This window comes from Oryzias latipes, chromosome 15 (assembly GCF_053564925.1).
Source record: "Oryzias latipes strain Hd-rR chromosome 15, Olatipes_Hd-rR_3.1".
In the NCBI taxonomy this organism is placed as follows: Eukaryota; Metazoa; Chordata; class Actinopteri; order Beloniformes; family Adrianichthyidae; genus Oryzias; species Oryzias latipes.
In genome coordinates, this window is record NC_136251.1 from 20,685,034 (window position 1) to 20,710,251 (window position 25,218).

General features: G+C 40.7%; 1 protein-coding gene across 16 annotated transcripts; it reads right to left on the reverse strand.

The window, feature by feature from the left end:
• Positions 1-1,523: 1,523 nt before the first annotated feature.
• On the reverse strand, positions 1,524-25,218 carry dachc (dachshund c). 16 transcript variants are annotated; one of them, XM_078932193.1, is made up of 11 exons: positions 24,333-25,218; positions 18,562-18,671; positions 16,146-16,226; positions 11,530-11,708; positions 9,502-9,619; positions 9,293-9,427; positions 5,564-5,760; positions 4,874-5,021; positions 3,418-3,546; positions 3,123-3,194; positions 1,524-2,095 (listed from the first exon to the last, which is right to left on the reverse strand). In XM_078932193.1, exons 1-11 carry the CDS (start codon positions 24,914-24,916, stop codon positions 2,058-2,060), a joined length of 1,791 nt encoding a protein of 596 aa, XP_078788319.1. In that variant the 5' UTR covers positions 24,917-25,218; the 3' UTR covers positions 1,524-2,057. The 16 variants fall into 16 exon arrangements, with proteins under 16 accessions (XP_078788319.1, XP_078788315.1, XP_078788318.1 ...); XM_078932189.1 differs by having other exon boundaries at positions 3,123-3,227; positions 24,333-25,139; XM_078932192.1 differs by having other exon boundaries at positions 4,874-5,024; positions 24,333-25,139.

Genomic DNA, 25,218 nt, shown 5'->3' on the forward strand with positions numbered 1-25,218 from the left:
AATAACCATCATTTGCTAGACTGTAGTTTGAAAGCACTAAAAATAAAGACTCAGCTTATTATTGGTGCTACAAAAGCCAATGTTTTGAAACACACATATACAACATTTTAAATGACAGCTTGAATCGGGCTGCAGAAATATTCAATTCGATGAACGGCATTCTCAAAATCAAAACAAATTTATATAGAAATCTTGATGCAAGTTGGAAGAAAAATGTGATTGTTATCTGTAATTAAACAGGAGTAAGCTCAGTATCAAGTTTAGGTCTCTTACATCAGCAGGGCACTGTTCTGGTCCAGTTAAGTTTGGGTTTTTGGAGGGTGTCTAAGGTCATTGTGTCCCAGAATTATACCAACTCCTGCTGCTGAAAAGGATCCCACAAAAAGAGCAACTCTTAATGTAGTGTTATTGTTTTATTTTACAGATAGCCTATTTAATTTAATATTTGTATTAAAAAAAGCGCTCTACGAATCCTGAATAAAACCATCATGTTGTCCCATTTACAAAACAAATTAGTTTTGTCACTAGTAAAAAAAAAATCTTCTGAGATCCTTATGGCCTAAAACAGGGGGTCTTCAACCTTTTAACACAGAAAGAGCCATGTGGAGCAGTTTCTTTCTGACCAAAACCCAGCGAGAGACACAACGCCCCACTTAACAGTTAGAAAAATACAAAGTTTTTGTGGCCATTAAGCCATTCATTTGTATCATATACAATATTGAATTATAACAGGATTAAATTTGTCAACAAATGAGAACTTTAAAGTCTTTTAGTTTTCCCAGTACTGCATCCTTTTAATATTCAACCCCCCCGTGTCAAATAAGATCCTCCTTTTGCAATAGATTTACTTGAATAAAAAATTAAAAAAGCCAAATCAAACATGGTCAGACAGTAGATTAAACCTTTTTCTCAGTTATTTAACATGTTAAAAATCTAAATATAAAAGGCAAAATTTAATTAATTAGCATAAAACTACAAACCCATTATTTATTCAAATCATTTGCATGTTTTTTTCAAAGGCAAAGAGTCATAACAGAGGGCTAAAAGAGCCTCAGGTTGCAGACCCCTAGCCTAAAGGAATTACAGAAAAATATTTCCACATTTATAAAAACATAGTGTTTGCTTTGCTAAAGGAGACTCAGAATGATCCACAGTTTAATCAAATTAGAAAGGTTTTACGTCAAAATTCTCTTTGCATTGCAAATCTATTAAACCAAAGGGCACTTTCAATGCCAGCCAACAAACCGACAATCTTCCTGCCAATATGTCAAAAAGGGCATGTATGTTATTTGGAAGAATATAATCGATGCATCCTAATTTTCCACACGTTCACATACATTTCTTTTTTGCGCTATACCAACACAGATAAAGTAGAATTTATTATAAATTTGTGAATAAGAGGTAATGCTGTAGATTAAAAATGTTTAAATACATCTCTAAAATAATATTTGAACAATAAAGTTAAAAAAAAAAACTAAATCAAAAGCATCACTTTAAAAATAAAGAAACAATGAGCAACACAGTTTATGAAAAATGATCTGTATTGTTTGTATTGTCAAACTGCACTACTGCATAACATACACAATAGAGGTCATTACCTGAATGTACAACATGCAGTTAGGATTTTCTTTTTTTTACCATAATAATAATAATAATAATAAAAGTGATCACTATATATATGTACACATCTCTGTTACAAGTTATTTTCATCACCTGTGTCCAAAAAAAAAACTGCACTGACAACAAACAACTATGATCTTTATCATCTAGTAACTATAAACCGTGATTAAAAGAAAACACAGCCAAACACAACATCAGAATAAAGTTCTATTCCAGTTGGGATTTGAAGGTAAATGCAATAAATTAAAGAAGAGAACAATGATTAAAGTTCAGGTGTCACCCTTGAAATGAGGAGGAAGCTGGAGAATTGTTTCCCACGTGCCACGGTGGGTCTGAGCGTGTCTGTCAGCTATATTGGTCATAATTGAAGAGTCTTCATCGCGCTCTGCTCCGGTCTTTCCATTAATCATTCATCTTTCCACTGCTTTAGCTTCTTCTCAGAACAGTCCGGTGGTCTGAAGGAACACTCTTCCCTCTGAAATCCCCCATGCAAAAAAATAACAATGTTACTCAAAACACTCAAATGTTGATTAAAAAAGAAAGAGATAACGCAATCCTTTTATATAAACTGTGGAGAAGGTAAAAAAAGCAGCAATATTCACAAAGAAGCATTATAAAGTTCAAAGTGATTTTTCTGCCCTGATGCCCATATTTGGAGGAAAAAACTTCCTGGCACAAAGGAACAACATCCTGGTTTGCTGTCTGACAGACAATTCCCTCTTAAATGATTTATTACTGGGTGTTAATTATGCAAATGATGTCCAAACAAACTCGTCATGAGGACAATTAAGACAGCCATTAATTAGTGGCCAGTTCTCTTCTTGCTTCACTGACGTTCAATTAAAAATTGCTTTTGAACAAGCACACTGTCTGCTTTGGTGCTCCTGGCAGAGTCCGGAGCAGAGGTGGGCCGGGACCACGCACTCTTTTGATAAGGCCGAGCCAGAGATCGCGGCCGTTTTTCTGTCTGTCAAAGATGTGGCAAGTGGGATTTTCCCATTAAACTGCCCCTATGAAGACAATAATGCAGGCAAAAATAAACATATTAAAATGCCTGTCTCCATTAAAACAGTCGCCCCAGTGAACTGCCTCATGCTTCATTGCATTTTGTTCAATTTCTCAGGAGCGAGCTCCATGTGAAATCTTTCAAAACCCTTCCAGCAGACTGGTCAGTTAGGCATCAAAAGCAGTGAGTAGGTGAAATAATGAAATCTGTTGTCCTAGCTCAGTCAACAGGAGCATAATAAATCTCAGGCAGCAGGTTTACTGCTATTCTTGCCGTAAAATTGAATTTTTTTTCATAACGGAAGAACCAATTCATCACTGCCTACAATAATTCTTGCAAACTCTGTGTAGTGTTTCACAAGCGCAATAGTCTTCTGAGCTTCAGGGGCTCTGTTCTTCCATGAGTAAATATAGAATATCCTTGTTAATCTAAATGTGAGGCTGTCCTCACAGCCGCACACGGATTGCAGCAGAGTTTGTCACCTGGACAGCTCTACCTTGTACTGTCGCCTTGCTGTCCAGCCTGCTGTCGTCGTGGCTGCTCCCGTCCACGTCCTGGGTCACAGCTTCTGTGTGAGGAAGGACTGCGGATGATTGATGGCCTGCAGTTTGGTCATTAATTAATAAAGACCCTTAATTAGAGGATGATAAGCAATCAAGATAAAGTTGCTTTGAAAGTTTGTTGACATTCAAGATGAGGATTAAAATAATTGCTGTAACGTTAGCTGAGGTTTGGAGTCAAATGAGAAATATAATATGTGGAATAAAAAAAAAAGGATTCAGTTTCTGTACCTAAGTGAGTGTTGGCAGTATGCAGCAGGCTGTGCTCGGCCTGATCGCGCAGCTTGACCTCTTCCTCAAGGGCTTCTTGAAGTCGCCTCTTGCTTCTTTTTTCTTTTTTGAGACGCTTTTGAATCAGAACTAAAAAAAGAAAGAAAAAAGATTTTTAAAAAAAGCAATAAAAAAGTTATTTTCTGTGTGGTTTTCCTTTTGATGGTGTTCCTTATGACACTTCTCAAACACCCACTCCACTGAAAATCGTGTTTTTGGTATTTGTAATGTATTCTTGTGGCATTTTTACATGATGGAGAACATTTATAAAGAAAATGAAGATTAAATAAGATTAAAATTGCATTTCTGAGTATTTCTTCATTCAAATTGCAGACGAACAAAGGTCATTTGTAAAAGCTTGAAGCTGTGATAGGTGCTACAGTAAGCAGGCCACCAGCTCCCTGCTCCACTCCATTCTGATGCATCCACTGGCAGATGACTAAATAAATGCATGTCTTTATTTTCCTCGTCTAAGTTGGTATCTGGCTCAAAACTGTACGGCTGGATAACTCCAATATTGCTCGCTATTTTTGTTGCACCACTAATGTTAGGTTGGGGTTGTGAGGGGCTGAAAGCTTGCGGGAGAGAGTGCAAACAGATGGAGGATGGGAATTGAGGACAGGCTCACTCAGCGCCTGCAGTCCTGCCCCCATATTAGAGGCAAATTTCTGATGAACAACTCTTGTTCTACAGAAACTATGTCCTAAAAAATGACACAGGTTTTTTGATGCTATTATTATGCTGTTTTTGCTAGAAAAACGGTATTATCATGATGTAAAGACCATGGGGAACACTTTTACAATAGATTAATAGATGATTGGACTGGGACTTTAATATCTAACGCTATTTTAAAAAAAGCGATTAAAAAAACCTTTTAGAGAGTTTTTTTTTTTTAAAGTGGCTTTATTTGTTTATTCATTTTAAATCCTTTCTTCTATTTTAGTTTGGAACAGTCACAGCTGGAATTTGATAGGTTGGGAATAAACAAGGAATTTTAAACTGCAAAAACTATGTGACATAAAAGAAGCTCTTCTCCACCTGATGTAACATCAGGAAAAATGTCCTTGACTGGAATTTGTTCTGACGCTACCTTTTGTAAACTTGGCAAACTTGATTTAGTTTGACGCTCACTGCCAACTTAAGCCTAATTCACCTCTGCAGCTGCTTTGAGGGCTAATATACAGTGGGTGTCCTCACTTCCTTATCTGATTTCCAACTTAATGGACACCCTGTCAGCTCAGAAGTGGATTAAACCAACCTTGTTTAGCAGCACAGCAGAATTGTCAGAGTTCAGGTGTTAAAACACGTGCTGCGCCAGTGTGGATAAATTCAACAGACAGCACAAAGTTTCTCGTCATCGTGTGGCGTCCACATGAAAAACAGTTTTTTTTCTTATCTTGTTGAAACTTTGATGCACCTCTATTTTTCTGCTCCATGCTCAACTGTCTTTCCAGGGTTTCCCTGAGCTCCCTCTCTCGGACAAGCTCCATCTTCAGCTCCGTCCTCTCCAGCTGGTCCTGCTTCTCCTGCGCCCGGGCATTCTCTATGGCGACCCTCAGCAGGCCCTGCTTGGAGTCACACAGGCGCACACCAACAGGTTACATGCTGGACAGGAGCCAAGAGGTGCTTCATCAAAGAGACGTGTGCACCTCAACAAAGGCACTGTGTTTTCCAGATAAATGGACAAACTAAAGCATCGGCTTATGGTAATGGGAATTAAGTACGGTAAATACTCCCACTGTGGAAATATCCGTTACTTCTTTGGGCAATATTTCAGTTTATAGTTTGACTTTTTAATGCCTTGATGAAAGTCAACGCTGATCCTTTAACAACAGGTTTAAAAAAAAAAAACAGGAAACTGCTAACACATTGAGGTCACATGAGGTTGTTTTCCCCCCTCCCTGTGAAAATCTGAGTGGAGAAGGATTTTATTGTGACTGCGTTACAACAAAGACGAGTAAAATCTGAGAAACAGGTCAACACATGCCCAACCCAATTACTCCAAATGTCTGCTATTTACCATTTCAGGAAATCCCAGAGGGCGGCTCATCTCTTTTCCTATTCATCTTAAAAATATGATAACAATAAAGCCCCAGCAGAGCCTCACCTGGATGTTTGTGAGCAGGGTCTCTATGGAGGACAAGCCTTCCGGGAAGATGAAGGGAGTGTGGTGAAGACCTGCTGGGAGCTTCTGTCCTGCAGGGTAAGATACCCTCTCGCAGCTCTCCTTGCCTGATGGGAGCTTTTGGTCAACTTGTCTATCACAGCTCTCCCTGGTAGACTGTGCAACCAAGTAGCTGTTATCTGGAGGGCAGAGAGACAGTTTGAAGTCAAACAGTGAGGCTGAACTACACTCCTGACAGAATGCGTCAGGAGTGTAGTTCAGCCTAAACTACTTGCACACTCCTCAGAGTAAAAACATTATAAATGTTCATTTAATTTAAAAAGATCAAGTTTTCACACAAAGGAGGTTCAAAATTTAAAAAAATAACTAAAACTTTGAATTTCAAAAAGAAAAATCTTTACAACATTAATTTTTAAGCAATAGTTCAAGATTCATTACTTCTTCTTTTTGCAAATTTAAAATTTAAATTTCTTTTCACACATTCTATATATTTTACCTGGTTTTAGGTTTTTAATTTATCTTTGCTCTACATCTTTCCAAGCTTTTCTCAAAAGCATCACAGATGAGAAAGTTTTGTCTCATTGAGAGCTAGGATCTAGGCATAAGGAAATTATTTTTAGAATGAGTCAAAATCCTTTGACTCTTGACAATAGAAAAACTTGTTTTGAGACTCAAAAACACTCAAATTTCACAGAAATCTTTGGTTTAATTTTAAGAATGTTATTTCTAAAGTTTAGGAAATGCTGACAAGTCGTCATCAATTTGGACAAAACTTTGGATTTATGTTTTAGGAATAAGTGCTAGTTTACGATCTTATGAGAATTAAATAAAATGGGCCAACTAGTACGAAGATCATATTTTTGTTTTATTCACATTTTGATCTAAAATTAGTCTTTTACGCTTATTACACTTGTTTTGTGTTGCTGTAATTAAATTGAACTACAATTAGGTACATAAAAACAAACAAAAAAATACAAACCTTTTGCTTAGAACCAGCAAAAAAGTACTTATTATTAGGCTATAAAACATTTCAAGTGATTATATCCAAACGTTACCTTTTTTAGCTTATTTTTCCCTTTCTGAATGCTTGTGTGGAACTCTTTGTTTTTATTATATATTACAAGATTTCTTGTTAAGTAAAAAACACTTGTTCATCTTATTACTTCCAGGTGATTTTCTGTGTAAGATTGGAGTTCTTTCTTTTCTTTACAACAATCCCAACTTTCCGACATAAATCTCCTTTCTTCTTAAATTAAAAAAATAAAAATCACACAAAATTTGGCTATTAAGACACTTTTAGCAGGCCATCAGGTGTATTAATAATCGCAGCGCATGCAAACATGAATCATGACTAAAGTGTTATGCTAATTTTTAACTTTGTGATCCATTTACAAACTCCATGTCAACATATTCAGCCAAGCAGAACAGGTGTGTGCCGTGCCGTAACTGCTATGTGCAAAGATAAGTTTTAGTTTGTTTTTTTTAAATGTGGTTACCCTTTATTAGATGGCAGTGTGCCTATTGATTATGCGTCACAGCTTGACATCTCCCACAAAAGCAGCTAAGAACCTGCATTATGGATGACCATCTGTTTGTAAACCTGAGAACTCCATGTTCCCTTATTGGCGACAGAGATGAAGATTAGCTATTTTCTGTTTTACTTTTTTTTTTCCTCCACTGCATCAGTCTGTTCTCCACTCTGCATAGCGGCTGTCATCTGAGCCGCTGAGGACGGAGACGTCCTGGGAGGCCGACGGTTATCGGAAGCAGAGACGAGCGTGAAACGTGCGGTGCGATATTTGCTGCTTTTCTCTCCGTCTGTGACAAATGACGCTGTTTTCTCTACTTAGCTGACCACAGCATCTTCGGCTCCAAATCTGCCCACCTCCCCTGCTCTGCCACGGCCCCACGTCTTGGCAACTGTCACGTTCAAGGTGTTTCACAGATGAGAAGCAATACCTCCCCCTCTTCTCCCCTTTTCTCCCTCTTTCTTGCTAAAAGCATTGCTCTGTAGAGAAAGGTAATTAGCAGGTGCTGGTGAGCTCAGCGGAGGGCATCCAACTACACTCCTGTGGCTCACACACACACACACACACACACACTTGAAGCCGCTGAAGTGCACAGTCAGCAGCGTGGGCTCCCAAAGCTCTTTGGATGTGACTGATCCTTTATTGAGTTACTGTTTTACGCCTACTTTACTTCACTCTGTCTCACACACACACTGTCACACACATACCCACATGGTTGCCAGCTTGTTTGATCATTTACCCATCTTCCTAAGCAAGGTCACTGTCTATTTTTCTCTTTTCTCCCAACTTCATCCACCCACCCCCCCACCCCCCTTCACTCTTATCCCTCTCCCACCCATCCCCAAGGCTAATGAACTTCACCACGTGAAGACTGCCAGTCAGCGGAAGCGAAGGAAAAGGCGACGGGGGAGAGAAGGAGAAAGACAGAGAGAATAAAATTCTGCTGATGTTTGGTTAATGGGAGTGAGATGTCAGGGATGGCCTCTGATCTTTGCTGCATGGAAACATTGTTCAAAGACCACTGAAATAGCATACACAGCTAAAACGGTCACTCTCTCCCACATATGCACACACACACACACACACACACGCACACACACACACACACACACACACAAAATGATTATCCTACAATGGATTGACAGAATGACAGCTCTTTGAAACTGTTCAATCCACGATAAACCTAGCCTGTGATGTTCTAGGTCAAATACAAAAGCCTTCAATTCAGCAAATGTACATGTCTTTCATTTGCATGCAGGGAAATCAATGGGGAATCAATCGCATAAGTGCGACGTGGAAGCCGCTGTTGGGACCATCACTTTTGTCCGTACGCCTACTGATGTTCAACTTTACCTCAGAGGCCTTTTGTGATTTTTCTATTCAATTACTGAATAATGGGATTTCCTATTAGAAAACAGGCGAGCGCACGAAAACTAACATGCAAACATCTCTCCCGGCTCCCTTCCTCTTTCTCTCGCCGTGTTTCTGCTGACTGTTTGTCCTTCAGCAGTCCTCATTAAGCTAATGCAAACCTCCCTGACAGAGAGAACCAAACTACTGACGTTGCAGCGCCGTGGCAACGTGGGCCCTAACGACAGAGAGGTGGTCGTTATGCAGATTAGGTCCAGCTGAGAGCGCGGGAGGCCGCCTGGCTCGTTAGGCCGCGGCCCGGCAAATGGCTCACTCAGTAACACTGCTTTCTTGTCTAGTGAAGTCCTGTTTTGTGGAATTATTTGTCTTTGCTCTCTGTCTGAAACCAGAGGGAGGGGCCCGGGCAAAGAGGAGGGGCGGGGTCAAAAGGCGAGGCGAGGTAAACTTTTTTGACCTGCCACCAGACTTCATTAACTTGTTGTTTTTTAAGCCAAAGGGATGACTCAAATGGATGGAAAGTGAACGCTTGTTGTTCCATATTGACAGCTTTTGTCCAAAGGAGATTGATTTTTTCTGAGAAGCAATCATTACTCATTATTATTACAAAGTGATTAATGACTGTAGGAAGACGTTCTGAGAAAACAGCAAAAAGCTGACCTCTAAATTGAGGTTAATATTCTAATTCAATAAATGTAAGTAATGTAGACAAGTCATCAAAACGGCAGAAAATGAAATTTTTTGATCTGTAAGCTTTCTTGAGTCAGAGCAGTGCTGCAGCAAAAGCCAGGCAGCAGTGATGCATTTGTCTTACCCCTGTCAGAGTGGCTCCTCTTGTTCTCCTTGTTGTATTCCACTGAAGTCACATCAGCCTCCTTTGGTGCCTGCATCAGCCCAGGAGAGTGTCCCAACATGCTGTGACTTGACGACAGGACGTCATGAAGGGAATCTAAAGAGAACTTTTTTTTTAATTCAACATTTTCAGGTAAAATAAGGTAAAAGTACACATGAGTCAGTACACACGTGTGGATTCTGCAGTCCGTTCTGTCTGTGACGGTGAATTTGAACTGCTGCTGTGATTTGATGACATCTGAGCTTCCTCTAGGGAAGGAGCAGGCGAGGGGCTGCCCTGCACTCGTTCCTAATTATCCACAAAGTAGGTTAAAGGGCACACAAGTTAGTGTACTTACAGATGAAAAACAAATAGGGACAGCACTAAAAAAAATGTAAGTGGTGTCAAGGAAGGCATTAAAGGTTTATTTTATTCACATAAATCTATTTTTAATAGATTAATTTTTTAATAATTTTATAAATATACTAATTTAAATCTTTAATATGTTTCAATAAATATAAAGTTTAATGCATTTTCATTTATATTTAATCCACAACTCTCAATTACACTTGGATGATGCAAAATATGGTGCTAAATTTCCCAGAAGCCATTTCACCTGAGCTCAAAAAGTGAAGGACTGCTTTTCTATGTAATTCAACCCTTTGAATTTTTGTCTTTCAATACGTTTTAAAATTAATGTCAACAGATTCAACTCTAATGTAATACAGGTCATTATTATCATTTTTATTATTATTATTATTATTATTATTATTATTATTATTATTATCCCAACAGCAGAAATTTGCTATTTTGTACATTTTAGGAGTAACTTTAGATTTTTACCATAATTTACAGTGAAAATGTTATGAATAATTGCAAGACCTTTTGCCAATCATCACGATTGATTAAAGTAAAGATATCACTCCACCTCAAGCTGCTTTGGTGTGGACTCAGGACTTTTAGCAGTCATAAAAGTGTCCTATTGGTTATGTAATATTGAAAAATGTAAAATAACTACCGTATTTTCCGGACTATAAGTCGCTCCAGATTATAAGTCGCATCAGCTCAAAAATGCATTATAAAGTAGAAAAAAACACAGATAAGTCGCACTGGACTATAAGTCGCATTTTGACGGGAAATTTATTTGACAAAATCTGAGACCAAGAACTAATAACTTGCACAAACTCAGATGACACAATCATAGCAGACTGTTTATCTCATAATTTCACAGTAATTCTTTCTCATACTTATTTATTTATTCCTTTCATGAAGCATCATTGGCCAACTAATACTCTGTTTTCAGCCTGTATTTGTAGAATGTAGTCATTTTTATTGCATTTCTGAATCTATGAAATCATTGGAAAATAGAATATTATGTTGTTAGCCTTCAAGATCTTACTGTAAAAAAGGTTTGCTGATTCTCTATGTCACTTAACATACTCTTAACACTTAACATACCTCATACATCAAATTTAGCCAGGAACATCATCTCTGTTCCTCACAAATGAACATAACAGGAGTATTAACAATGTATTTATTTCAATTTATTTCTAATATAAGTCGCTGCGGAGTATAAGTCACACCCCTTGCAAAACTATGAAAAAAAGGGCGACTTATAGTCCGGAAAATACGGTACTCATATATCATAATGGACAAAAAGATCTCTGTCTGAAAGCCAAATAAAAGACTTTAAAAGACACATGAATTGGGAAAATCTAGTCCTAAAAAGAGCGATCCATTGTAAAAACATATTGATTAAAATTTACTATAAGAGTAGTGCTTGAACCTTTATTATTCTTGTAACGTAGTTATTTTTTACCCTTCTTTTTACCTCTTTATATTAATATTTCTGGGAAATTTTATTAATTATTATAAAATGTTAGAAAAGGAATAAGTGTTTTTTAATTAAAAAAACAGGGTGGCAGATTTTTGTCATGCTGCTTATATCCCATAAAAGTGTAAAAATATATCAAATTGATGTGAAAGAAGCTGAAAAAACAGTTTGTGATACCCGCAGGCAAACATTTGCTGGATTTTAGCCATAACTGAATCCTAATTCCTTTATATAAAAAGAGAAAAAAGTAGTTATCATCATTTTGGAAATTATGATTTATGCCCTGGATGTTGATGGTTTAAAAAGTTTTTTCTGGAACAAAGGTGAGTGTTCCTGAGACTTCCAAGAGTTCTGGCTGGCGAGGCTACTGGACTTAGGAGATCACCTTAATGACAGAGGTGGGAGCCCTGCAGCGGGAGCTGGCGCTCAGCTGGGCCACGTTCGCCATGCTGGCCAACGTGCTTAGTCGGTTCATCTGGCCCATCGCCATGGAAACCGAGGCCGGCGCCAGGCTGGCCGGGATCAGGGGGTGTGACATCATCATGAAGGGCAACTGATCCAGAACTGGAGAAGAAGAGAACAGGAAGAGCTCAGAAAAATAAGTGTACTTTTCATTTGGTATATGCATCCAAAGCTCACTGTTCTGATCCATCAAAGCTTAATGACCCACAACAATCATCTCTTGAGCCATTTTAAAAATGCTACCCCACGCAGAGCAGCAGGAGTTCGTTAGAAATTGCCTCCAAGTTGTGGGCGAGACCGTTGGCATGGAGGAACCTCACCCTAACCCCCCATCCTGAGGAAAACAAAAATGTACACAAATCTATCGTCTCCAAGTGGATGCATCAGAATGGAGCAGAGCTGGAAGCTTGTGGCCCGCTCACAGATACACTACTTTTCAAGCTAAATTGTTTCATCTGCTCCTGATTCCCAAAGATTTGTTTAGAGAAATAATCAAAAATGCTACTTTGTAATAGAAATGCTTAGTGTATGTCCTCCTATCAGAAAAATGCCACAAGGACATGTTAAAAACATGAAAAACGCAATTTTCATCTGGGTGGGTCAATAAAAATGACACTTTTTGTCATTAAAAATGAAGCTCACTTTGATTTTAAACTGTGCAGAAGTGGGAAGAAAGAAGTGTTGGACAGAACAGGACAAGTTTAGAGAACTGTGCCTAAAAGGGTTCAAACTGAAAACCACTTGTTAAACTGTTTTTAAAATAAAACCAAGATTTTTTTCTTTTAATGTTTATGGGTTATACGGTTCGATTTCTTCACTTGAAACTAAACTTGCACAATGCCGGGCAAACTGTTGTCCTGTCTTTAGGAAAAGCCCCTCACTATCTGCAAAGAAAATCTAGTCCTCTCAAAGTGCGGTAGTGGGATGTTGCAGTGACTCTATTCATGTTACAAACAATCCTGTTAGGGGGAGGGATAGAGTGACATAAATATTTATCATTTAATAAAAGAAAATGCAAAAACAAAAGAAACACAGGGAGGAAGTGGAACAAAAGAAGCTGATGGCAGTCCTGGTGCCGGGCCACCGATGCACGCTGGGTAATTATAAACACAAAGGCAAAAAATATCGGACTCCATTCTGCACGACTGTCACAAATAATAGAACGAGAGGAAGTAAAAGAGCGATGAAAAAGAACAAATAAATGAGGGAAATAAAGAGCGCATGGAAGAAAGGAAAAGAAAAGGAAAACTCTGGAAAAAAAAGGGGAGGTGTTGACTTTATGAGGCGGCCTCGCCGGACATATGTGCAGGGCTTTGTGCGTTTTGGCAGATTAGTCTGTCACTTGCCCAGAGCAGAAACCAGTCGAAACAAAAGATCCGTCTGAATAGAGTTGAATAACCAGATGCTCCGACAATCAACTAACAGCCAAATATTAAGCCTTGGTTGGAAAGCGGCGCTCCACTTTTTGCCCCTCTGTCCAGCCTCACCTGCCTCCATAATTACATTTTTGCTCTCTCTCCCCCTCCCCCTTCCCCATCTCTTCACTTTCGCTGCCCTCCCATCTTTTTCTCTTATGTTTCATTAAAAAACATCAAAAGTCAAAGTGCCTCTCTTATGTTTATCCAAACAAACCATTACTGTAAACAAACAGTTACTGTAAATTTCCCAGAAGATCTTGTTAAATGCAGAAATGGCTGCTCCCCACTCTTCCACAGCCCATAAGGTGTCACACTCAGCATTTGTGAGTGTCTGTGTGTGCATGTGTGTGTAATTTGAGATTGCCTTTGTAGTGGTTAAAGCTCTGGTTGGGGCCTATACTTCCCATAAGGCTGTGGGTGGCAGCGTGAAAAAAAAAAAAAAGACAACAACAAAAAAACACACACACATGCTTAGGTCTGTATCTACTGTATGCCTGTGCTGGCAGTGTGTGTACCCACTTGACTCTGTCATTAACAGTGATTAAGCTTTACAGGTTTATAATGGCTGGTGGTAACCAAGCCACCAAACTGCGCACAGATGCTGACAGTTGTAACCGAATGTATACAGTGGTAAACAATGCCTAATGCTGCTGCTGTTTACTGACAGAGATGAAAAAAGAAAACACTTCAAAGTAAAGACTGTTTTTTGTATCTCTGTGTCATTTTTCAGACACAAGGGCGGTTTCTCCTTTCGTTCTCAGAGCTACAGTGTTAAGCGTATTCCACGCAGACCTCCAGAAGCCCTGTCATCTGTCTAAACCCACTGATGTCGCTTTAACCTGTCGATAACAGCAGGGGCGGCGCGCCCGATCTGTTTGCTTGTCCCCGTTTGTGTTTGTGCGAGTGCACGCGTGCGTGTGCGTGCCCCTCCAAGCCATCGATTGCCCGGCGTTTGTCGTTTGCATTCAGGATAGTGAATTAGAGAGAAGACTATTGATTTGGCTTCAGCTTCTCATCTTATTCATCTCTCCATCATCCCGGTGTGCTTACCCTGCTGCTCTGCTGCTGCACCCTCATTCCAAAGCTGGGGATTAATGCAGTAAAGGCAACAGTTTTTAATAAGAGATGATGAAAACGTATAGCCGCAGCTGAGATGATTTCACTTTTAGCTTTTGGGCCTTCCAGGGACTGAACTGTAAATAGGAACTTACTGCTTACCAAACTTTGCACACAAAAAAACGGCAAAAAATGATTTACATTTATTCCATAAGGTCGGCAATCAAATATATCAAACTTGGCCTTCAGTGGGAAAAAAAAGGAGGATGAATAAACATTTCTGAACTTACTTTGAGGATTTAGGCAGATCTGAACATGATGGCAAAGCTACTTTACCTTTCTTCTGACACTAATGTGACATTAAATGTTTCACAAAACCACCCAACAATTGAAAACATTAACCTGCATATGCTTAGAGTCACGGAGTTTGATCTCCAAACACAGATCAGAAGAAGCAAACCTCAGAAGTAGATGAAGGAATGTAACATAAAAACAAACCAGCAGCCACAGTAGTAAAATAAAATAAAAAAGCACTCCACATCCGCTACCTAACAGAAACGATTTAAGAAAACACACTAAGAAAACAGAGCGGCAGCTGTGCGTGACAAAATCTGATGTGGAAGCCCCACTACAGATAAAACAGTGGAAGTCTGTGATACGGGTGAGAACACAGCTATCTGCAGCCAGGCCTAAACAAAAGTTAAAGCATGCATCATAGATGCGTTACTCTGGATAAAACAATCTGTTCAATTCTTCAGTCTCAGCGAGCAGTCTGTAGTTTTGTCATCTTGTTTGTTTGGATTTTCTTTCTTTATATTACTCATGCCTGTACAGGGTCTTTTCCACATGTACAAATGAATAGTTGTTTTAATAATTTAAAAATCACAAGGTATCCAATGGTATGACTCAGAGGATTAATAAAGGCAGCCTTAAGCTTTCAGGAAATTTAAAAAAAAAGTTGATCTATAATCTCCTCACGTGGACCCCTGTGGCTCATTGGTTCCAAATGCAGTAGTTGCAGCAGTAATTTGGACAAAACTCTTCCCAAACCAGAGAAATCATGGTAACGTTTTCTCAACATTTAGGGACGCTTTATTGGCTTCTTGGGGATTAAGTCAAGCAGAATGGTCAGGGATACTCTGACAAACCAGAAACAAATTTATAGATGCTGAGTAAAAATGCAAGAAAACATATTTAGCTAACTATGTCCTCACTGCATGTTGGAAACCAGGCCTGACGAAATACTGAATCTATTTTATTTAGGTTTACAGTTGAGTACATTTACATTCTAAATTAATTTTAGTTGCTTATGAAACACAATTTTCACTCAACTATTGATTTAAACTGAACAAAGGATGAACTTTTTACTAATAAAATCATAATTATTTCTGTTAAAAACCAACTGAAAGGGGAAAAAAAACAAGAATTGATCTGAAAGAAAAGGGATTAATGGTATTGTTAGATTGATTTCATTTGTTTTTAATTTGATATGAGTTAACTGACTCTTACAGCCAAGCCTCACTAGAAACGAGTCCTCATCTCACATTACAGAGAAATGGCTGCATCTGTCCAGTTAAAACTGGAAAATAAGCTGAACAGATGCCACCTTAATGAACAGATATGTTCTCCTGGAGGGGAAGTTTATGTCTGTACTTTGTTTTCTGTTGTTTTAATCTTTTAAATATGAAACAAATTCAAGTTGGAGAGTGGGTTCCAGCTCACAGTTTTTCACCATAACGGAGGAAAAAGACTTGTGGGAAAAGACCCAGCTCCATGTGTTTTGATGATTTAGTTTACTTAACCCAGATGTTTATTACTGAACTGCAGGAGTGACTCAGCACTGCTCTGTATTGCTTTCATTTTCTGTCTTTTAAAAGAAAACAAGGAGAGCTGATGTCGAATCGCAGTTTAATCAGCCTCAGCAGCTGCTCAGCGCGCTTCAACTTTTGTACGGAAAACACCTTTAAATAAAAAAGATACTCCTCACACGCCTCGAAGTGCAAATAGATTTAAAAAAAAAAAAGATGACACTCACCCAGTCCAGGGTTGTGGTCACCATTCTCACCGTTTGTAGCGCCATGTTGCTGGTTGCTGTGGTAACTGGCTATTGCTTCTAGCTTGATCTTTTTGGCCAGGGCAGAGAGATCTGAGAGAGGGTCGGACAAAAAAAGAGAAAGTCGGGGGAAAAAGAATCAATAAGAGCCAGATCAATGACCTCTGGTGGAGGATTAGAGCCGTGGGTAGGCTGCAGGTTGTCATGTGAAGACAGAAGCCAGCCATTCATCCTGACTGCACCGCTGCACTGGCCATTTAGTCCGCCAGCCAGTCAGCAGTGATAGGAACAAGCCCAGACATTCATCTCACCCACACAGGGATATCACATCCCACAGCACGGCACCCGGGACGACACCCAGCAGCAGCAGCACCGCCACCTTTTAGCCACTCAGGCTTTTTAGCAGGATAAACGAAAGAGACAAAGAGCGAAAACATCTCTTAATAGAGGTTGTACACTTTAAAATAAACTGTAATGGATAGTGACAAAACGCGCCAAAGAGGCCAAAGCCCATTTTAATTTGTGACCTGAACCTCAGAAGATAATATGACCTCTGGGGCGGCCTTTAAAATAGAAAATTAAATATATCTTGCATTAATACAGACAAACACAGTGAATTATTAAAGTTGGGACAAGCCACACAACTGTGCAAACACTAGTGAGGAAACACAAACAAGCCCTAAGTCTTAATTTCCTGATCTTGGATACATCTAAACATCTGAAACAAACGCGACTGCTGAGAGCTTTTTCCCCCCTCAGACAATGGGTGTCTGAGGTGAATAGTTTGTCTGCCCAGGACGTCAGCAGCCACAACAAATTGTTCCTTTTCTTCTCATCTTCTCATCTCCTTCTTTTTCCTGCCCTATCCCCCTCCCGCCCCTTATCCCTTCTCCTAACTTTACCTTTTCAAATGTCAGCATCACAGCGGGACATAAGCCACTGTGTTGCAAGTGCGTATGTGTGCGGGTGCACGGAGGCGAGAAAAAGCGACTAAGGAGGATCACATCAAAGATCTTTCCTGCCTTTTACGCTCAAATGTCCTCTCACTCTCCGTCTCCTGCTCCCCCCTCTCATGTGGCCAGTTCTAATCAGTGACGCTGACATTGCCGCCGTGCCCTCTCCTTTGGTGGAAAAAGACTCTTTTCCCACTGAGAAAGATGCTCTTGAACGCTCGCACAGACACAACACACACATGCACAAATCCACTCACAAGCTCTCCAGCACCTTTGAACAGTGAGAGGAAGCGGAGGCTAACAGAAAATGGCTTCTTTTGAGGTGGGGAATGAAAAGATCAGGTTGCAGCGAGGAGCACAAAGCCAAGGGCAACTTTGAGAGCGGTTAGGTGCCAACAATTACTTTTCTCCCTTTCACACACACACACACACACACACACAGGCTGCAACAGACGCTCCAACACAGAGTTGTTTGCAGCAAAACAAGCAGCCATATGACCTTTCCCAGACGGTTGACTCACACCACTTTCAGAAACAGCATAGTTAAAACTGATTGATTCTTATTTCAGAAACACAGAAAGAATCACGCTCTAATTAAACTCTTAATCGTGTTTCAGTTTTCACTACCTATTCCAATATTTCTTTGAAGAAAGTTTGCAATTGTTCCTATGAATCATCAATCAACATGTGGGTATCCTCCCACAGTCCTACCTCTCTGTGCTTTTGATGCAGAGGAACGTGACAAACTGATAATTAGCTAACACTGAATTTATTTTGTATGAAAATATGCTAAAGTTTCAAAAATAACCCATTTTTATCTTTGCTAAAAATGGAATATGATTTAAAAATAAGGTTTTGTGTCCAAAGACCTATGTGCAAAGTTAAATTGGTAAAAAAAATGTATATGATAAATAATTTTACTAACTAACATTTTAATTACAATTCCAGAGTTTAACCTTTTTTTTTAAATGAACATAATTTGGGTCTTTTTTTGTTATGTTTAATTTTTCCATCCATGTTTACACTTTTAAAATGTGTTTTAACCATCATTCATCTTGTTAGCAAAATGTACATTCCTTTTAGATTCCTTCCTCTGCCTGATATGCAATTCATTTACTATAAACCCTTGTTTGGCTCAAGTCCAGAATGACAAATTGTTAATCAAAGCTAAAAATGTGACCAGTAATATCTGCTGAAAATCTGACTTCAACTTTTAGATGATTTCCTATCAACTTCAAGCTTTAAAAAACTAAGTTTGAAAGCATATATTACTGCATTAACTCAAATTAAGCCAATCAATTACAAACAATAAGGAGTAAAAGTTAAGCAGCATGAACATATCTTTAAAGGATAGAAGTTTGCGACCCCCATAAAAAAAATGTTTACATTTCATGCAAATCATGCTTCACTTATGTTGCATTGTTTCTGCGATGCTTGCATATGCTGAAGGAATACAACTGGGTGTGGGTGGTCACCTGCAGGAGGCATGATCCCAGCATGCAACAGACCACTGTGGGGTAGCATGTGGTGAGTCCCGCCCTCTGTGGCACTCTGCAGCCTCTTGGGCGGTCGTCCAGGCCTTGAACTGCAGGTAGAAAACACAGGAAAACATGATCTATTAGGGCGTTTTCCATGCTGAGACTAAGATGGGTGGCCTGATTAGAAGAAGTGTCCTATGGTCTGCAAACGTATGTTTCTGCTGAAGTGTCAATGAGCAAAACAGAGAAGCCTGACTGGTTCCAGGAAGTTGGTTGAGCAGCAAATGTGTCCTCCCTGTGGATAGGAGCTAGCAAAAAAGGAGTTTCCCTATGGCATCAATAAAGCACCTCATTACCGTTCAGCTTACTCATTCGTTTTGTTTGCTTATTAAATGCTCTCCTTCCTTTTTCTTTCAATCCTCTTCATTTCCTCAATCACTTCTCCTTGACTGCCACGTCACAGGTGTCCACAGTAACGGCTTAAAGCAGATTCACATTGGTTCTGGTGTGTGCGCGGCTTGACTACGCCCGGCACGCTCAATCAATCCTCGAGGAGGTACGACAAAAGCTGTCAGACATCACTTCCACTCTGACTAAACGGTGTGAATGTCCTGACAGTGGAAATGACACGGGCCACATCGGGCCTAATGACAGCCAGCGCACCTCGTCTCCCCTCGCAAGCCGCTTGACATAACATGAGTTTGCGAGATGTTCAAAAGACAGCAAGAAAAAAAGCGGTAAATGAAACTGCAAGGACAATAAGAGCAGAAAAAGGAAATGATAGCAGGTGTAAAATATGAGCCAGAGATGAACACATGTAGAAGAAAAGACAGAAAGGTGTAATAAAAAAAATCAGGGAGATGGACTAGAAGCAGCAGCTTCCTAGCGTGGGGTGTCTTTGAGCAGATTTTAATTAGAATCTAATCCAGCCGTCATTAAGGCCCCATAAACGAAGCTGTCAGTCAGGAGATTAATGGTGCCTCATTTGCATATTGCATATAATTCATCAATTACCCACCAGAAAGGACCAATCCCCTGTTGACACACCCACTGGCTGAAAGGGGGGGTGATGAAGAGACACCAAAAGACAAGAGAGAAAGATTGTGTAGTCACTAAGTGTGAGAAAAAAGGTAGCTTGTGTAGGTAGTGTGTGAGTATGTGCACACTGCTGTCTGTGTGTGTGATAGTGTGTGGGGTCGGGTCTGCGTTTGTGTGTGTGCGCGTCTGTATGAAGTGTTCAAAGGTTAATTTGATGAGCCGATGAGCTCCACAGTTCCTGCCCTCGGTTTTAATGAGTTGTTATTATTGTCTCTTATTATGGGCCCAGACCGACTGGGATGTGACAGCTGACATCAGATATCGTGAGCGCACACACATGCACCCACAAAGACAGCGGAGATGCGCACACACACACGCACGTGGACCAGGGGGAAAAACACACTCAGGTAGTGTCACACAAGCATTCACAACAGGGAAAGACAGACGTGTGAACGCTGACGCCGTTGCGTGTATGGCTGTATTGGATGCATTTGAATTGCAACATGATATTTGTTGGCCTCTGCAGCACACTGAGCTTGACAAAAGCAGGAAAAAGTATTTTTAGGTCCAGAGTTTGAAGGAAAAGCAGCTACCAACACTGAAACACCTCAAACTTGTACAAAAGTGAACATCAGCAGGGAAAATAAAACACACAGAGACCAAAGACGGAGTTTTTTCTTTTTACTGCAGCCGCTTCCCTTTCCCTTGCAACTGTTTATTTGCACTCACTAATTAATGGCCGCTGCGTGTGTGTCTGTGCATGTGTGTTTGTGCCCGCCTTTGTATATGTTGCATTTTAGGGGGCATAAAAACGGGGCCTAATTTTGTGTTTAGTCTGCAGTTGCGTTGATACATCAAAGTGACCCGTGGAGGGAGATATACAAGTGTGCATGCAAGTGTGTTTGTGTGTGTGTGATGTTGGAGAGCACCGGTTCCCTGAGGTAGGATTAATGAAAAAGCCTTTCATGGAAAAGTCATCAAGCTGAGGGGATGGAATGAGGGAGAGGAGGGGGGAAAGAGAGAAAACACTTCATTGTGTGTGTGTGTGTGTGTACAAGGTGTGTAGAAGAGGGGGTGTATGGCTTATGACCTCTTTGTCTCAAACTTTAATTAAAATCTCACCCAGACGTCCTCCCTCATGCCAACACTTTGGCCACACACAAATCTACACACACACAAATTGTTTGATTTTTTTTTTTTTTTTTTTTTTTAAGAAAGGAACTCCGTACATTTAGTTCTGCCATCTAAGCTTAGCGAGTGTATGTTACCTGAAACATGAAACGCCAAACATGGCAGCTGGAGCTTAGCACAGGTGCAACAGAAACAAAACACAACAAAGATGACAGATCTCTCTCTCCTCCTCACACACACACAGAGGCAAAGAGAGAAGTAATGAAAGAAGAGGAAGTGTTACAGTCAAAACAGTGAAGCAGCTACTGGCTTGGAGGGACTGAAGTGCTGATAGGCAGCAGCTGTGAATAAGAGACGAGGAAAAAAAAACATGGACTTGCTTAAACAAGATTTTGTTTGGAATACATTAGCAGCGGTTTACAGCTCCTGCTCTCCCGTCCCTTCCATCCGTGTTTATCACATGAGTTTTGTATTCGCCGTCACGGTCCGGTCTGATAAATCATAACGTCATCACAGTAAGCAGGAAGACTTATGATGCCGGTTAGAGGAGGCAGGGAAAGATTGATGTCGTGATTTCCCTCCGAGTTCTGAAGCTTTGTGTGCCACTTCTATTAGGAAAACCTCTGTGATGATGTCATGAGAGAAGTAAGCAGGACAGCGCACACAAAAGGATCGTGGAAAAAAGAAAAACCTGATCTCCAAACTTGATACTGTCCTGCATTCCTCTCACACATTCCAGGGTCAAGACGAAGCTGAGAGTCTGTAAAAGTATGTGTGCACGGACTTTCCATTATAACCTGCCACAGAGGAGGAGGAGGAGGAGGAGGCCCTCTCTATCTGGTCGTCTCTATAAAACATCAAAAGAGTTCAGAGGTCAGAGTTGAGCCAGCCGCCCCGCCCTGACGCGAACATTGGAGGCAGTCGGACACCCAGCCTCCTCCTCTCTGAACAGTAAGGATTTTGACAGTGAGTTATGGTTTGGCAGCGGGGCTCAGCTTTTGAGGAGCCCACCTTCCCATGCACACAAACAACACACTCTCACACAACAAAGGATGCCAACTCACAAGGCTGAATTGACCCTCAAACATTGTTTTTTCTTTATGTTGGTCTCCACTTCTGTTAATGTGGCACACTTCGGTTTTTGTCTTTTTAACAACTAAAATCAGAGCAAAGTTTTTAACTAATATAGATAGTGACATGACCTTTCAAGAGTTGTTTTAAATTTAAAAAAAACTTTTATTACTGTTAAAGTGGAAACCTAGAAAAACATTTGTTCCTTTTTTCACAAAAAGTCAAACTTACCTGTTGGTCCTCTTCGGCTAGAAGTGAAAAGGGTAAATATTGGCAAAAAAGATTTCTAATTATGGTATTTGTGTGTTTTTCAATAGCAACGTGTTTACTCCCAACATTGTAAAGTGTACATACAGTATGTTTGTAATGCAATCAGTCAGTTTGACCTGGGTGAGGCATTGGATGTGTGTTACTAACAGAGAATGAAACAATTTCTTTGTGAGGAGAAAGAAAGGGACGGCGGATCAGGTTGCCTCCTACACGCCATGTTCCCTCTGTGGAACTAATGTCATTTTGCAGCTAAACCTGCAAACGCACAGGCGTGACCGTGCGACTCTGTGTGGGTGTCACCTATGCATGAATTATAACCAAAGCATGAATGAAGGTGAAGTGGGCCCTTCTTTATGGTTTGATGACGCCAGGAAGAAAGAAGGGACGGAAGCGAAGATGGATGCAGATCATTTTGGAAAAGTCTGCTGCAAACACAACAAATATATACGAAACAAATGAATAATGAAATAGAATTTCTGTTAGTAATGTTAAACTGCCGGATCTGTTATTTCTCCTCCAGCCTGGCTGGTACAGAGCAGGAATGTAATAAGTGATGACTGTCTTAATCAGTAACAGAAACTTCAGTGAGCCTTTAAGCTACAAGAAAGCCACATCATCATATTCTTGGAGATGCACTTAAAACTTTTATGGTTTGGTAAACTGGCTTTCCTTGCTTTAAAACCATCTCGAGTACCTGCTAGCAAATGCAGTTTCCTCCACTTTACGGTTAACTCTGAAACTTCCAATGTTGGCGGCTGATAGTAATGGCTATTTGACGCCCTCAGACAAAGACTCAGGCAAGTTGTTTGAAGTTTTCAGATGAGTGATGTTTTCAGATCTCATTAACTAAAGGCTGTTTAAGTGTTGTGTGGGTAATTAGAGATGGCAGAGGCTGTATATTTTCAGGGGTTGTATAACAACATTCCCATTAACAGCAGGCATGGAAGAAATCCCAAAGCAGCCAGGAGATGCATCTGGATTTTGTCTTGGTTGGAGGGCTGCAAAAGCTTAGGCACAGGTGTTAATCCACACACATGGAGCTTGAAGATGATTCTTTAAACAGTTTGCACAGTTGTTGTGTATTTCTGGGTTGGCTCAGAAAATATCTTTAAAAGAATTGACTAAAGAACATCGGGATAAATAGTTACAAAGGACTACAGTAATTTAAGTTAAAAAACAAAACAGAAAAAGTAGTTCAAATCTTTTTTTAGGGGATTTATCTGTGCACATCTTGATGCATCCTCTATCTGCAGTTAATGGCAAGTGTAAATTGGATCATTCATGCTCGGAGGAGTGAGGATTAAGGATCAAACAATATAAATTCCCCAAACTAAGGCTAATCCACAACTCCTCTGGATGCAACTCATGCTGTTATGAGCATGTGGTCCGCACAACAGCAGACTGAGGCACCAGGAAACCACAAATCCCAGCCAATTTAGCCCCTTTATCTAAACATCGCTGTGCCACACTGGATTGATGACCCATGTAGTTGGTCACCATCAGAGTTCTGCAAAACAGCTCATTTACATAATCGCATCATAAATACCGAGAATTCATTTAATCATCTCCTCTGTTCTGATGCTCTGGGCTAAAGAGTGTTGATATGATAAGACAGCAAGTTATTAAGGAGGGAGAGGGAGGCAGGGAGGAGAGAAAAAGCAAAGGGATCAGTGAGTGAGTGAGTGAGCATGTCCTGATTTAAACTGCCGCTTGGGGCCAAATGAAAATTAATTAATTTCTGTGAAGAATCAATTTCTCAGAATGACAGTGTCAGATTCAATGTGTGCAAGTGTAAGTGTGTCATGGAGAAAGAGTGCATGTGTGTGCACATCAGAGAGCCACAGATCGCAGGCGGAGATAATGTCACAAACTTTTAAGGGTGTTTTATTATTATTATTACTATTAGGATTACTAAATCTTCAACAGGACTTCAGAGTGTTTACTATGCATTTGAATTATAGTTAGTGGGAGATTCCAGGGGTTACATGGACAAAGGTGTTTTCAAACATCTACATTTAAGTTTTTTTTTTTTTTTAATAGTTGGTTTATCTTTAATTTGGTTGCTTTTTAAATAGATAAACTAGTTTCTGGTCTTAAACCAAGTTGTCATAATGTGAAAACAAGTGGCCTAAAATGATAGGATTTTTTTTTTTTAAATTAAGGTCTTTTACTTGCAAACTCACCTGGTATACCTAAATCTATGCCTCTAGGGCCCCCACTTTTACCCTACCCTCTCTAACTGCCCCACGCCGCCTCACCTTGCGTTGGTACAGTCGTTGTAGAGCGTCTCAAAGTCCTGCCTGGAGATGAGTTTGCAGCGGTTCACTCCGGGCTGGATGGCCCCGAGCCCCCGCAGCACGCGGACCTGCTCCACGTTGCACACCACGGGGGTGATGTCCAGCCGTTTCAGCTTGGTGTAAACGGTGTGCAGCCCGCCAACTAAGTGCTTGAGGAAGACGTCGAAGGCTTGCGGCAGGCAGATGAGTTCCCTGTCCTTCACCGTGAACGAGGCCAGCTTGGCACCCTTCACCTCCACCAGCTTGCACTCGTTGTTCTGCGGCGTGCTCTCCACCGGGGACGCGGTGGCGTACACGGGTTTAGCGCCGCCGGTCACCGCAGCTCCGCCGCTCTTTAACGGGGTCCCGTTGTGCATTAAGAGGTCCGCCCGGAACTGGTGGAGCAGCGCGGGGTGCGCCACCGGAGGAGCCGGGGAGGAGGCGGCGGAGGTGGCCGCAGGTGGCGGAGAGTTAGTAGCCGGAGAGACGGAGCTCGGTGCCGGGTGGTGTCCGAGGGGAGCGGCGGGGAGCAAAGCCGGGGTAGCTGGGGTTGCCATCGTGGTCATGTCGGACAATTATTGTGAGAAGTAAAAACTTCAAAAGTCAACTAGTGAACAAAGTATGACACGCGTGCGCCTGGCGAGTGTGGAGTGCGCATGGAGTCTTTCGAGGAGGGAGAATGCAGAGACAGAACGCCTGCGTGGGGGAAACAGATCACATAATCAGAATGAGCGGAGCTTGTCTCCAAGAGGAGATGCTACTGTCACATTATCATAAGAGGAGGAGTCCGGACATATTCTTGGAGAGACTCGCTGGAAGAGAGGAGGAGAGAGCAAAGATCAGCCCACGTAGACTTGATTTAAGCTTC

Bases quoted from the DNA above. Each gene is read 5' to 3' on its own strand.
- dachc (XM_023963418.2), bottom strand. From the start codon at position 24,916: ATGACCACGATGGCAACCCCAGCTACCCCGGCTTTGCTCCCCGCCGCT. The intron at 9,620-11,529 runs GTGATCTCCTAA...GTGGATAATTAG, and splicing joins CTCCCACCTCTGTCATTAAG to GAACGAGTGCAGGGCAGCCC. The intron at 3,228-3,417 runs GTACAGAAACTG...ACCAAACTGCAG, and splicing joins TACTGCCAACACTCACTTAG to GCCATCAATCATCCGCAGTC.